The sequence below is a fragment of the Peromyscus leucopus genome, chromosome 7, assembly GCF_004664715.2.
Source record: "Peromyscus leucopus breed LL Stock chromosome 7, UCI_PerLeu_2.1, whole genome shotgun sequence".
NCBI lineage: Eukaryota > Metazoa > Chordata > Mammalia > Rodentia > Cricetidae > Peromyscus > Peromyscus leucopus.
The window spans coordinates 116,518,708-116,533,177 of NC_051069.1; the positions used below are offsets into that span (position 1 = coordinate 116,518,708).

The window sequence follows — 14,470 nt, forward strand, 5'->3', positions numbered from 1 at the left end:
GCAAAACTGTCTGTAACTCCAGTTCTAGGGGATCTGGCATTCTCACACAGATATACATACAGGCAAAACACCAATGTACATAAAAAATAAGTAAATCTTAAAAAAGAATAAAAAAAAAAAGAAGTGCTGTTGCTGCAAAAATATACAAAGTAGGATCTCAGCTACTTATGACAAAGCTAATACCTGGAAGAAGCCAAGGGCCTTCCAGAGGTCAAGCTAAGACTCAAGGAGCCTTGGTGATATTTGGCTTTTTATTATCAGTCATTTCCTGCTATGAGTTTCTGGTGTGCAATTTTAGCTTTTCCACCATTTATTGGGCACCATTTCCCTTCTACAAAAGGAATATTTTAGATAACCTTGGGTGCTGACAGCTATGCTCAGCCAGAACCCCAGTTCAAGCCTCCCTGTAATTATCGTCATTGGCAGCATCCGGCCAGGTCCATCCACAGTTGGAGGAAAGTACCTTATCAGAGATACCTCTGTACTCTCTAAGAACAGACTTAACCATTCAGGCTACCTGTTTGAGAAGGCCTGGCGGATGAGCCAATTAAGATTAACTTCCTCCTTTCCCAAATCTTACCTCCAGTTCCAGATCTCCCTTTAACTATCACCAGAGGCATCTAGCTGTACACAGGTTGCCTAGCGACCGAGCACTCTTTCCCCCACCCTGCCGAAAAACGGCAGATAGCTTGGACAGATAGGAGCCACAGGAAAAAAGAAGACAGTTTTATTTTCTCCCATTGACCTAGCAACTTATAGATTCTTAACATTTTCTACCAGTCACGTTTAAGACTATAGTGGAGCACTAAGATCCCTCTTCTTAGATATTACCCGAATTTAGCCTTTAGTTAATTCATTTCCCCATTAGTCACTTCCCTTTGGGGTTGCAAATGATAATTAACAATTATTGCCCCTCTATGTGATTCTTATCACTCCTCCGTTTGACCCTGGAAGCATGGTGGTCACTGTCTGAGGAAAATTCTTATCTACCTTTATGACCCTGTAGAATTCAAGCCTGGTGACCTTGATCGACCAGGGGATAGCTATTGCTTGGGTTTGTAACTGGACTCCAGAGAGACTTGGGAAGGACAGAGAGACAGAGAACGGAGAAGGATAAGGAGGATTTTGACCAGAGAGAACATGTAGACAAGATGGAAGATGAGGAAGAGTCAGATGGGGAAGTACTAGCTGGGTAAGAATGAGATAAAAAGGACCTAGATGAGGCAGAATTGAGATGAGAGAATTAAGATAGAACTTGGAGCAGCAGATAAATATAGAGAGAAATCCGACAAGAAAGGAGCTAGGCACGAGAACAGAACTGAAGCTGTGTATAAAGGATGTTATATCAGAGGAATTAAAGCAAGTGGACTATAGAGCTCAGTGTGCTAAGGTTCTATTTCCCAAAAATAGTCCTTGCTGTTAGTAGTTCTCTCTCCTGAGCCCCTGGGATGTATAATGTTAAGGCTGGTCCAGCTAATATTATACAAGATGCCGTATGTCCTACTATAGGATTTTCAGATGTATAGCTGCACGTGTCTAAGTGAACATACCAGATACCTGTGCATCCATGTTCACTGCTGCACTATTTAGAATAGCTAATAACATAAAGAACCAGCCTATATGTCCATTAACATAATAAAGAAAACAATATGGCACTTTGTTTGTAAAGAAAAAAGACATTTATAGGAAAATGTTGAAGAATATTCTTTTACACTGAATGAAGATGTGTCACTGTGATTTGTTTAATAAAGAGCTGAACGGCCATTAGCTAGGCAGGAAGAGGTTAGGTGGACTTCTGGGAATAGAGGGCTCGGAGAGAAAGAAGGCGGTGTCACCAGCGAGACTCAGAGGCAGCAGGATGGGCAGTACAGAGTAAAGGTAACCAAGTCACGTAGAAGAATGGAGATTTAAAAATATAGGTCAATTTAAGTTTTAAGAACTAGTTAGTTGGCAGGAGTGAAGAGGGGGATCTGTGATTGGTATAAAAAATGAATAAAAAAATTTCTTAATTAAAAAAAAAGAAAGAACTAGTTAGGAACAAGCTTAAGGTATAAGCCGAGCTTTTATAATTAATATTAATTAATATTAAGTCTCCATGTTGTATTTTGTGAGTTGGTGGCCCAAAGAAAAATCCAGCTACAGGAAAAAAATATATGTAACTGAGATTCATTATGCAAAATAAGCCAGAACATCAAAAACAAATACCAGGCTGTCCCTGCAGAACACACTTAAAATTATAAATGTGTGTCATAAAACTAGAAAGGAGATTGTTTAGGGAGGATAGGATTGTGAGAACATGGGCAACTGTGGGTAATGAACTATGAAAACGGAGGAGGGCTTCCTGGGGGAGGGAGGGAACCAGCTGGTGCCGGAGGGAGTACAGGAAGGATAACCAATGAGAATAAAGTACAAAGAAACAAACAGATAAAGATGCCGTGATAAGACGAATCCTCTGTACACAAATCCAAAATTAACAACAATCAAAAGACAGGACTTTGTGTCATTTAAAAAAAAAAGAAAGAAAGGAAGGAAGGAAGGAAGGAAGGAAGGAAGGAAGGAAGGAAGGAAGGAAGGAAGGAAGGAAGGAAAAGTAAAATAGTATACCGGGCAGTGGTGGCGCACGCCTTTAATCCCAGCACTCGGGAGGCAGAGGCAGGTGGGTCTCTGTGAGTTCGAGGCCAGCCTGGTCTACAGAGCGAGATCCAAGACAGGCACCAAAACTACACAGAGAAACTCTGTCTCAAAAACAAAACAAAACCAAAACCCAAACCCACAAAACAAAAAGTCTTTCTGTCCCCACCTACTTATCTCTATCAACAAGGCTTTTAGATTAGATGCCCAGTGAAAGAAGGTAAGCCACACTGGAACCTGCTTTTCATTCTCATAATGAACACCATGTGATGTGAGGCACCTGAGATACACAAAGTGTTTCTCAAGGTGGCACGAGAGGGTAGTTAATAAAAGACACAATAACTAAATACAGCTCAAAGGTAGCTCACAGGCTTCCATTCACAAAGCCTTCTGATACACCTGCAGTAAATAAGAGCCGGTAGGGAGAAAGAATTGTAAGCTATTACAGATATTTGTAATCTCAGCACTTGGAGGCTAAGACAGGAGGAATGGGGGTTGGGGGCCAACCCGGGCTATACAGGGAAACTAGTCAGGCAGGTTGTGAAGCTTTGGGAAGCACTATTCCCACTGGAGCATGTCCTCGGCCCACAGGTAAGACTCTTAGAAGCTCAGACGGTTAATTAATTTAATTTACTTAAGGAAACCAATGCAAAATATACTGGAATTTAGTACATGAGAACAGAGGTTTGGAGAACTCTGAGGATGACTGTGAATTTTTTTCCTCCTTTTCCACCTCCCAGTTGTTGGGATCACAGGAGGGCACTCACTGCAAAGCCCAACTTAAAAAGTACATTATGGGGCTGGGCGTGGTGGTGCGCACCTTTAATCGCAGCGCTCAGGAGGCAGAGGCAGGTGGATCTCTGAGTTTGAAACCTGGTCTACAAAGTGGGTTCCAGGACAGCCAAGGTGCTACACAGAGAACCCTGTTTCAAAAGACAAAACAAAACAAAAAAAGTATATTGGGGAACTAGAGATGTGGCTCTAGTTAAAAACACTTGTTGCTCTAACATGGGACCTGGGTTGGTTCCCAGAAGCAATATGGGAACTATATATAGCTCATAAACTATATATGACTCCAGTCCCAGGAGATCAATGCCATCTTCTGACCTCCCAGGGCTCCAGGCACACACGTGGTTCACATACATGCAGGGAAACACACATACAAATAAATATCAGTAAACCTAAAAATTTTTTTAAGTAGATTAATTTTTCTGGTTTGTGTGTGGGTTTGTTGTTGTTTTATTTTGACACAGGGTCTCATCATGGAACTCCAGCACCTTTCTTTCTTTTTCTTTTGAGAGAGGACCTCATACTGTAGCACAGACTGGCTTTGCACCCAAAGGTCTTACTCCTGCCCTGGCCTCTCAAGGGCTAGATTCCTACTGGAGTTTAAGCTATGATTATATGTACATACAATATCTAGAATAAGAAGAACAATAAAAATGATTAATGTATTAAAATACCTTGCACATAAACACTTAACTGTACAACCAATGAATTCTTTGGCATAAATTCCTAGAAGTAAAAACACAGCTCAGATTATATGACCACTTTATGGACAATTATGCTTTGCCTAGCAATTTTCCAAGAAAATGAACCCACTTTACATTAGAGAAGCTCACCTTTTGGGCCGAGGCAGGCCCATTGGGGTAAGGTTGGGATCTGGTTTAGGAATGGTTTTCCGGATGCGGATCTGTGAGACTTTCTTTGGTCTCTTCTCTGGTTCAGCCTGTTTTTAAGGGTTAAAAATAAAGATAGGCAAAAAGTAAGACATTTTAAATAAAGCCCTTACACTCAAAACATTGCTCCCTCATTTACAGATAAACCGGAGAAGTAGCTAATGACAAATTTCCCCTTCCTGCCCGACTGTGTTTTCAGTTACTGCCCCTTCATATATTAAACCAGAGCTGACCAGTTCCAACCGAGACAGTCAACTCAAAGTCTTCCATCAGTGGAGACAGGTGATGCTGGGACACTAAAGGACACTATTAATTACTACTCATCTTTCAGTGCACAAAGTAGCTCTTAGGGCCAAGTCGCTCTATAAATATTCTTTAATGCTGCTGCTGAAAAAACTGGGTCTGGAAAACAGTGTGGATTGGGATAACCTGGTGCAGCAGGACGACAACTAGAACCCAGAGTTGAAAGCCAGTCAGGAGAAAACAGTAAGACCCCATCTCTGAAAACCAACTGAAATGAAGGGAAACCCCACAAAAACCCATCGTTTCCTCTCCTGGCTAAGGCCCAGGCCAAGCAGGAAAATCCTTACCTTAGTGCTCCCAGCTACTGAGCCAAGGCTGAAGTCGAGTCTGCACCTGCTCAGGGGTCAACAATGGAACCCCAATGCCACCTCACTCAACACCCTGGCACTTTGCACTTACCTCTTTCTCTTCTGCAGGGCTGCTCTGTGCTCGGGGGCATGCCGCGGATACATCACCCAGCTCATCAAACCCAGGGACCTGGAACTCAGAGGCTGAAAGCAGGAGCGTGCTGACAGCAGGTTCTGTTACCAAGCAAGACTTTGGCACCAAGGCAGGGGACACAGGCTCTAGCCTAGCACCATGGAGACAGAATGAAGAGAAAACCTGAGTAAGGTTTGCTTTCTACTCCCAGCAAACATACATTTTTATTTAGTTTTTCTGTACATGTGCGTGTCCTTGTGTGTGTGGAGGCCAGAAGACAACCTTAAGACAATGTCCTTCTTCAGCTGTCCCATCCATCTTGTGTTTGAGATGGAGTTTCTCATTGGCCTAAAGCTCACCAAGTAGCCTAGGCTGGCTGGCCAATGAGTCTCAGGGCCTGACTGTCTCTGTGCACTAGAATTACAGGTGTGTGCCACCATGCAGGCTTTTGATGTGTGCTCTGCGGGATGAAACTCAGGTCCTCGGGCTTGCAAGGCAGGCAGTTACCAACTGAGCTGTCTATCACCCCAGTCTGTGTTATTTCTGAGCATACTGATTAGAGTGATGACGCTTCTTCTTTCCAGGAATGACATCTTCAGTCAACCAGTTTTCTAGTTACTTCTAGACACAACCTGGGATACACATACGAAAAGTTATAGGAATGTGGCCAGTGCTTTCTGGTGGTTAGAGCAGTTTTATAAAGAACTGTGTGAATGAGTAGAGACTAGTGAGAAGAAATTTAGTGAATGGACAAATGAGCACTGCTCAGAGGAGACCAACCTATTCAGGAAGTAGTTCCGAGGCTGGTGAAGCGGCAAGACTTAGGACAGCTGGAGAGACTAATACGCTGGCTAACGACTTTTTTATTAAGTAAATGGTGATAATTATACAACCCTACTCCTCATTATTTGATATAAAGCACAACTGAGGTGGGTGGGGGTGGCGCACAGCTTTAATCCCAGCTTGAGTTCGAGGCCAGCCTGGTCTACAGAGAGAGATCCAGGACAGGTACCAAAACTACACAGAGAAACCCTGCCTGAAAAAAACAAAAAGCACAACTGAGTCTCAGAGATGTTTATCTGAGACCTATCTTAGGAAGACTAATGAGACAAGAGTTTAGGGTTGTGCCATGGCTGACCCATGCTCTCTAAGAACACTAGACTAAGTGTATTCTCCCCTGCCTTCCTCACACACCCATCCACACTTCAAACCCGTGGGCCGAGGCTTACCTCATGTGACTGCTGTCGGTGTTAAGGAGAGCTTCCATGCCCGGAAGAGGCACATGTGGTGTGGTGGCGCGGCTGAAGTAAAGCACAAGCACAAGCAGCAGGTTATGAGCGGGCCGACAGCAAAGGTGCTCATGGCACCAGAGGGACGGGCACATGACGGAGGCCAAGAAGCCAGACCCTCCCAACCATGAAGCTATGCGCGTGTGCTCATCCCTGGAGGGAAGTAGGCTAACAGGAAGACTGCTTCCTAATTTAACTGGAAAAAATGTCAGGAAAGGAGAGGACAGTAAAGAAAAGGACAGGGACAAGACTGAGTCTGGGACGTCACTTTTTAAGTACGTTGGTAAGCACAGATGTTAAGTTTCCTTTAAAATTTTAAACCTAAGGAACAGTAAGTTGGTTCCGTATGTAGAAGGGCTTGCTGCCAAGCCTGACCACCCGAGTTCAAACTCTGGAACTCACAGGGGGGAAGAAAAGAATGGACTCCCAAAAACTTTGCAGATCTCCAAATGCACATCATGGCACATGTGCACTCACTCACATGCATGCACACAGACAGCAAATGTTTCTAAAACTCAGACATAAAAGTATCCTGCACGTGTAAAAGAACCAAACACAACAAAGTACCTATATAAGCAACCGCAGCACTAGGAAGGATATACAGATGGTGAGTTCAAGGTCATGCTGAGATACCAAGTGAGTTTGAAGCCAGTCTGAACAACATGACACCCTGTCTCAACAAAACAGAAAAATGGGGCAGGCAAGATGGCTGAGCAGGTAAAAGCGCGTACTGCCTGACAACGCAAGGTGACAGCTAAGCTTGATTCCTGGAGCCCACACTAAGGTGGAAAGAGACCAACTCCAAAACTGTTCTCTGATACACACACACACACACACACACACACACACACACACACACACACACACACACACACACACACACGGAAGTACTTTATAGAAACTAAGTTGATTTAAGTATTGTTTTTCAGGGCTACTCAATTATTTTGCTTGCAATAAGTGCAGTGTTTTGTTGTTTTGCTTTTTCAGGAAGGGAAAGGGATCCACCTATCACTGTCTCTCTTTTGTTTTTTGTTTTTTTCAAGTCAGGGTTTCTCTGTGTAGCTCTAGCTGTCCTGGAACTCACTCTGTAGACTAGGCTGGCCTTGAACTCAAAGATCCGCCTGCCTCTGCCTCCCGACTGCTGGGATTAAAGGTGTGCGCCACCAATGGCCAGCATTATTGTAAATTTTTAAATGTAGTTTCTTATACTTGTGAGCTTACTGTGTCTACACCATGGCATGTATGTGAAGGTCAAAGGGAAGCTAGTCATTTTTCTCCCTCCACCATGTGGGTTCCAGAAATCCAACTCGGGTTGTCAAGCTTGGTGGCTTACTCACTGAAATAACCATCTTGCCAGGAGGCATCCCATCCATCCATCCATCCATCCATCCATCCACCCATCCATCCATCCATCCACTTAATAATTTTACATAGTTGGGCATGGTGGCACACACCTTTAGTCCGAGCACCTGGGAGGCAGAGGCAGGCGGATCTCTGTGAGTTAGAGGCCAGCCTGGGCTACAGAGTGAGTTCAGAACAGCCAGTGCTACAGAGAAACCTGTCTTGAAAAACTAAAATAAATAAATAATGATAAAAAATTTACATATGTGGGTGTTTGCCTATATGTATGTATGGGTATCAAATGCATGCAGTGCCCACAGAAGCCATAAGAAGGTGTTGCATCCTTGGGAACTAGAGTCACAGGACTGGAGTTGAGAGAAACCAAACCCCTTGTGATTGCTGAGCCATTTTCCCAGCCCCTTTAACATGTATTTGAGATAACAGCTCTCCTTAGCCCAAACTGGTCTTGAACTGGTTTTGTAATCTTCTTGCCTCAGCAGCTTAGCTTTGAAATATGATGTTTTAGGTGGGTTTGATATTATTTGAAATATTACTGCTAAAATTTCAACTGTAGCTGGGCAGTGGTGGTGCACACCTTTAATCCCAGCACTTAAGAGGCAGAGGCAGGCGGATCTCTGAGTTCAAGTCCAGCCTGGCCTACAAAGCAAGTTCCAGGATAGCCAAGGCTACACAGAGAAACCCTGTCTAGAAAAAAACACAAGTAAGTAAGTAAATAAATAAAAATAAGATTCAGGAATAGGAACAGTAAGAGCAAATTAAAAATGCCAGTTTCCATTCACCTAAAGATTTTTACTAGAAAGATTTCTCTAACACAGGCAGTTCTTTGAGGATTGTTTTCATGTAGGGGTTGAGCCCAGCATCTTAACTCATGCTGAGCATGCACCCCCACACAAGCTAGACTCTCACCTAGAAACTCTAATAGAACAGGAAATTTAAAACTAAGTTCTCCCCTCCTTTTCTCTCTGAGCTGTATGAACCTAGGGTCTTACACTAACCAATCAAACATTCCACACTGAGCTACGCCCCCGTACAGTACTCTTTATTTCCATTTAGAAGGTACAATAACAGTGATCAAATTATTCTCCCCTATCCCCAACAGTGAAACCATAGAACTTCTGTCCAGTTCACTACAAATTCTACAAAGTCACCAAACCAGGGTATGCTAATGTGAACCTCTGAAGCATAGACTACGAAAGAAATGTAGAGACAGCCGGGGCATAATGACTCATACTTGGAATCCCAGCACTCAAGGCTGAAGCAAGATGTTCTTTTTTTTTTTTTTTTTTTAATTTTCCAGAGCTGAGGACTGAACCCAGGGCCTTGTGCTTGCTAGGCAAGCGCTCTACCACTGAGCTAAATCCCCAACCCCTCAAGATGTTCTTGAGTTCCAGGCCAGCCTGAGACACAGTGTCACAAATAAACAACAATGAAAGATGGTGGCACACACTGGGCATTGTGGTACATAAATTTAATCTCAGCATTTAGGAAGCTGGGTAGGCCAGACTGGTCTGTATAGTGAGTTCCACAACAGCAGAGCTATGTAGAGACACTGTCTCACGGGGGGAAAAAGATTACGGCATGAAGAGTAAATGGAAAGAATAGTGCAAGATATAAGAGAAGATGCTGGGGGCAAATTAGGGGCCTCTATAGCTAAGAATTACTGCTGCACTCTCAACAGAGACTTTACAGAGCAGTGTAGACACAGGAAGCCTTCAGCGGACAGTCTGCAGTTCTAGCAGTGGCCCCTCTCCTTTCCCATGGCAGGAGACAAACATGGAATACACTGAGAGAAGAAACAACAAGCTCTTACCTGCTCAGGGCACTCAGGCTCCCCTGCTGTTTGCTGTGAGTGGAATGAAGAGCTGGCAATTCAAAGGTACAGGAGGGCCCATGCTGGCTCCAAATGGACAACACTCGGCCCACTGAGTAGGGCAGAGAGCAGAAGACCTTGTCCGCTAGAGAGGCTGGAGACCTTAACCCTTTTAAGCCCTGTGTAAACTGGGTCAAGAAGAGCCTCTGCATGGCAGGCATGTGACTGGAGAAGCTCCGTTTTTTTGTCCAGATTCGGTAACATCCTGGTGAACAAAGTGCTAGAAGTGTGTGAAGGCCAAGGCCAGAGCAGTCTGCTCTGGTCTGGACTATGGCAGTGCCTCCATAGTCTTGGAGAGGAGCTGTAGTCTGTGGAGGAGCCTGAGTGCGTGTCTGACTACAGAGGCCAGTGTCTTCCCTGAATGTGGCCATCCCAGGGCAACCATGGGACATGAAAAAAGAAAAGGTCCACTTGGGAGGTGGAGATGAGCACTGGGAGGTCTCTGCTAAGGCAAGCCTCGATGGAGCACAGTGCTCAGGAAAAGTCCTGGGGGACTCGACCGTGCAACTGGATGCTGATTTCACATGAAAGGAAAATGGGAAGATTTCGGTACCGAACAGCAGTGATGGCATCTTGTTGCTCAAATCTATGAAGCTCATTTTGACAGCTTCAAGAGAATAAAGTGCCAAGGGCTTACTGTTAGACCTCCTATCCCATCCAGTAGCTGCCAAATATGGGTCCAGCTGCATTGCATTATATGAAAATCCATCTAGGAGCTTTTTATATCTGAGGCGCTTGTAGCTTTTAGCCAATGGAACAAGGGAAGAGGAATATCGCCGATATCTGAGTTTCTGGGGCTTTGTGGCCAGAACCAATTTGGAGGCAAGGATAGACAACTTGTTTAGTAAGGCTGATTCTTTGGTAGGCTTCCTACAACTCAGGCTCCTCAAGGGATGGCACAGAGTAGCCTTTGGCTTTGGTATGTGGCTACACAAGCTCCTGCTAGGTACTGCTTCAGGTTCCAATGGCGTGGCAGGCACGGCACATGGACTGAGAAGTCTGTGTGCTTTCGTGGGGATGGGATTAGAGGAACACTTTCCCCAATCAGAATTTCTCACTTTACTTATTTTTCTCCGCACAGTGACTGGCTCCAGGCAGGAAATTCTCTTACACGTTCGATGAGGCTGCTTCTTTACGGGAAGCAATCTTTGCTGATATGACAAAGTCACAAAGGCACCATGTATTTGACTACCTCCAGCAGAGCTGGAATCACGTTCTTTCCAGGAGGTACCAGGAAGCTGAGGACCTAACTCAACGTCTTTCATTAACAGATGACATAAGCTTTCTTCTTTTGGATCTGCCAACTGCTGAAGCTGTCTAGCCATTTTTTTCGTGGTTGGCTTTCTTAGGGTGACTTCTTCCATTATGATGGACTTATCTCGGTTAGCCACAGGCTGCTTCTTATTTTGCACCTCATCTGACACGTTCAATGACATGTGTTGTTCCAGCAGTGCATGTGTACCCTTTTGATATATATGTTCTTCCTTTGGCAAGACGTAGTCCGCAACTCTCTGGCTTTGTGGGTTTCCAGCAACATCCTGCACTCTGTGGCATTTCAAGTGGATCTGAGACCTCTTAGAAAAATTACCTTCATGACCTTCTCTGGTAATGGTCTCCTCAGACTTTTCTCCAACAGGTAAGTGATCCAGTGGTCCTCTCTGATGTTCTTCAGTTTCTTCTTTATTCATTTTAATTGCTGTTTCCATTATCAAAGGCAAATGCTTATTGGAAATCTCATGAGAACGACAAGCTTTGCGAACAGTTTTGTCCACACTGATGTATGCACCACCTCCTTCACTAGGGTTACCTATATCCGCTGGTATTCCTTCCTTCACGTCAGACTGGACTGGGCAATCCTTGACGTTTTCATGAAGCAGTTTACCATCTTTGGGTTTAAAGAGATGTTTCAATTTAGGCATTTCACTGCAAACACCAGCTGGTGAATGTTCTTGAGCAGAAAGATGGGAATGCACCATCTCCACAGAGCCATGGCACCTAGAAGACATCAAGTCTTTGGAGAATAATCCAAAGGTTTCCTTCCCACCAAACTCAGAAATGGCTTCCCGTCTCAGTCCTTCTGTCACAGATGCTCCTTTATCCTGATGCTCACAATGAACGTGATTTAAAGATACACCGCCTCCATCCTGTGCTCTCCTAGCTGGCTCAGCAGCAGCAGCAGCAGCAGATTTTACTTCACGATCAATGGCAGAGTCTGGACACTCTTCCATTCCACTGTCTTTTAGAGATCTGCATACTTTTTCTCCATGTGATTTTAGTATTTCAGGAGAGTCTCCTGTAGAAGCAGCAACATTTGGGAGTTCCAAGTCCTGGAGAGTTGTACCTATAAATACAACGTTCAGTTCTCCTCGAAGAGATGAGGTGCTCCTTAAGGTCTCGTGGTATGCCAGTCTATTTCGCCTTGTCAAACGACCAGCTCGGCTAGGTGCTTCCACATCCAGCACGCTCTCTGTAGGCTCATCCGTGCAGTATGGACATACCACATCTAGCACACTGTGTTTCAACGCTGCAGAGCCAGGAACATTTTCAAAGGCTCCTTTGGGATCTTTTTTCTCCAAACTATCACAAAACACAGGGTTTTTACTGCCTGAACTGACAGTCAAATCCTTTCCCTTGTGGTTTACCTCAGGGATAGTGTCTTGGTGGTCACCATTTAGTCCTTCCCGAGCTGGCTTCCCTTCCCTTCTACATTTGTCTGAACCATTTTGGTTCCTCTGACAGTCAGAGACGTCACCTGCTTTCTGCTCAAGGCTTTCAGCTGCTTGGTACCTGGTTTGAAAATGAGATGAAGTAGCAGTCAGAGACGGGTCCACTAGCGTGTCAGGACTTGGAATGTTTGTAGATTGGTTCGGTTCTTGGGTGGCACGAGCAGAGGTGCCGTGCTCATCAACTGCAGTGTCTTGGTGTTTACCCTGCTTCTTTCCCCCCAGTCCTTCCTCACTGGCTCCCGCCTGACTGGGAGCGTGAGTGGTGGTGTTCCAAGCTCCACTCTCGGCCACACCCGCTGTCATTTCGTTTCTAACCTTGCCTCCTTGAACGCTGCTTGGAGTCTCCCTCCCGGCAGGCTCCTGCACCAAGAAGGAGCTATTTTCCACAACGTCTTCTAGTCTTCGGAAGCACTGACAGCTAGACTGGCATGCATCTGCAGTGTTTCTTTTACAGTTGTTGACTTCCGGGCTGTCTTTTGTGGGTCCAAGAGCAGCACAATCAGAGCGCATCTTCTTTTCAGATGCATTTCTTGTTGTAGACTGACAGCTGGAGCTATCCTGAGACTGGACATTTTGACATTCTGTGACAAAGGAAAAGCCAGCTGCTTCCTTCGCTCTTGAGAGAAACATGGAATGTAGATCTCTGATACCTGAATCAGCCATTTCCTTTTGTCCTTCGGGGTTTGTTATTTTGCTATTTAAGGGGTGGATGGATGAAGAGGCATCACAGGTTTTGTCACCTTGTGGAGACATGGCTTCCAATTCTGTCTCAGCAGGAATGGTTTGAGTATTGGTGGTAACACTTGCTCCATTCTTTAGAGAACGATGGCTCTGTTGAGCATCTGTGCATGTTGCTGAAGGCATCTCTCTGTTCAGATTTAGTAGAGAGTAAGTTGGTAATGTCACATGCTCTTGAGAATTAAGGGACACTTGTTGATTTAAAACACATTCATGTTCTATTTTGTGCACAGCTAGTTCACTGTTACAAGAACGTTCACTCAACTCACAGGCAATGATGGGTTCATCTAAATGTGCAACATTGTCATGTGAGGCCTGTCCATGCTTTTCTAAAGCAGGTCTGCAATCAAGCTCTGGACATGGTGGTAATTTTGCAGTACCTTTCTTGGGTTTTGATATTTCATTATGTTCAGGACTCACTGGATCTGCTGGTGTCAAACTCTGAAGGGCTTTACTTCCAGACAGAAAATCATTGCATGATGCTTTATTTGGCAGAGAGTCCCCCAGATTCCTCTGGATGCTAACCTCAGACTTAGAGTCTTTACTGGAAATCTCTTCATGTAATGCACTAGACTTTCCTGTCGTTTGTGCTGGCTCTTCACTATGCAACAAGGAGAAACTGCTTTCCTCAGAGTGTCTCTCAGGATGGTTCATATCAGTGACAGTTTTTGTATGGTCCTCAGAGTTTACCAAATTACCTTGAATGTTTAAAGTGATTTTCAGATTTTTTTTTTTAAACATTATTTCTGTGGCTTCAGTAAAAGAATCAGGCATAGAACTATAGTTCTCTGTACAGGAACTAGCCTGAGTGCAACAGTTACTGGATTCCACAGTCTGTTTCTCACCAGAACCATCCTGTTCTTGTTGCCTGCCATTGAAAAGAAAGAGACTCCCTCTTTCACTCCTGGGCCTCCAATACTGTTCTTTATTTTCTTCTCCACAAGTGAAGTTCTTGCTTTGATCAACCTTGTGCATTTTTTCAGCAGATTCCTTTATCAAACCATTGCTTTCAAAACCAAGTTTTTCTAAGGATTTGGGGCTAGATAAATATGATGTGAGATATAAAATTCTAGAACTTTCTTCTGAAGGTTTTCCAGAACCTTTGCTTCCTGCAGTGGTGGAACTATCATGTGCAGAACTGTGTACTTCCTTACAGTGGTTGGGCATCTGGTGGGGACTGTCACCTGCTTCACAAACACGGTTGAAGTCACACAACTCCTCCTTCCCTCTGTTCATTCTGGAAACTGCACAGTCCCCTGGGAATGACAACCAAAAGGGACAATCAGTAATTCTCCACATGGTTTTCTTTCAGAACTGCTTTATTAATCCAGGGTCCCCAAGACTGGAGGTTCTAGGGTAACTAAAGCTCTGGGTTCCAAAAGCTCTCTGCGGGTCATGACTCTGTCTGCTCCTGGTGCTCACTACACCCAGCTGACAGACGTTGATACACAG

General features: G+C 44.5%; 1 protein-coding gene across 5 annotated transcripts in view; it reads right to left on the bottom strand.

Moving 5' to 3' along the window:
- The window catches only part of Prr14l (proline rich 14 like), a 74,192-nt gene that overhangs the window by 31,926 nt on the left and 27,796 nt on the right, over positions 1 to 14,470 (bottom strand). For all 5 annotated transcript variants that reach the window (XM_028870722.2, XM_028870718.2, XM_037208149.1 and 2 more), the window contains 4 exons: positions 9,495 to 14,274; positions 6,263 to 6,334; positions 5,013 to 5,184; positions 4,254 to 4,360 (listed from right to left, as the gene is read on the bottom strand). In XM_028870722.2, coding sequence (XP_028726555.1) covers positions 4,254 to 4,360; positions 5,013 to 5,184; positions 6,263 to 6,334; positions 9,495 to 14,274 — 5,131 coding nt within the window. The remainder of the gene's footprint in view (positions 1 to 4,253; positions 4,361 to 5,012; positions 5,185 to 6,262; positions 6,335 to 9,494; positions 14,275 to 14,470) is intronic.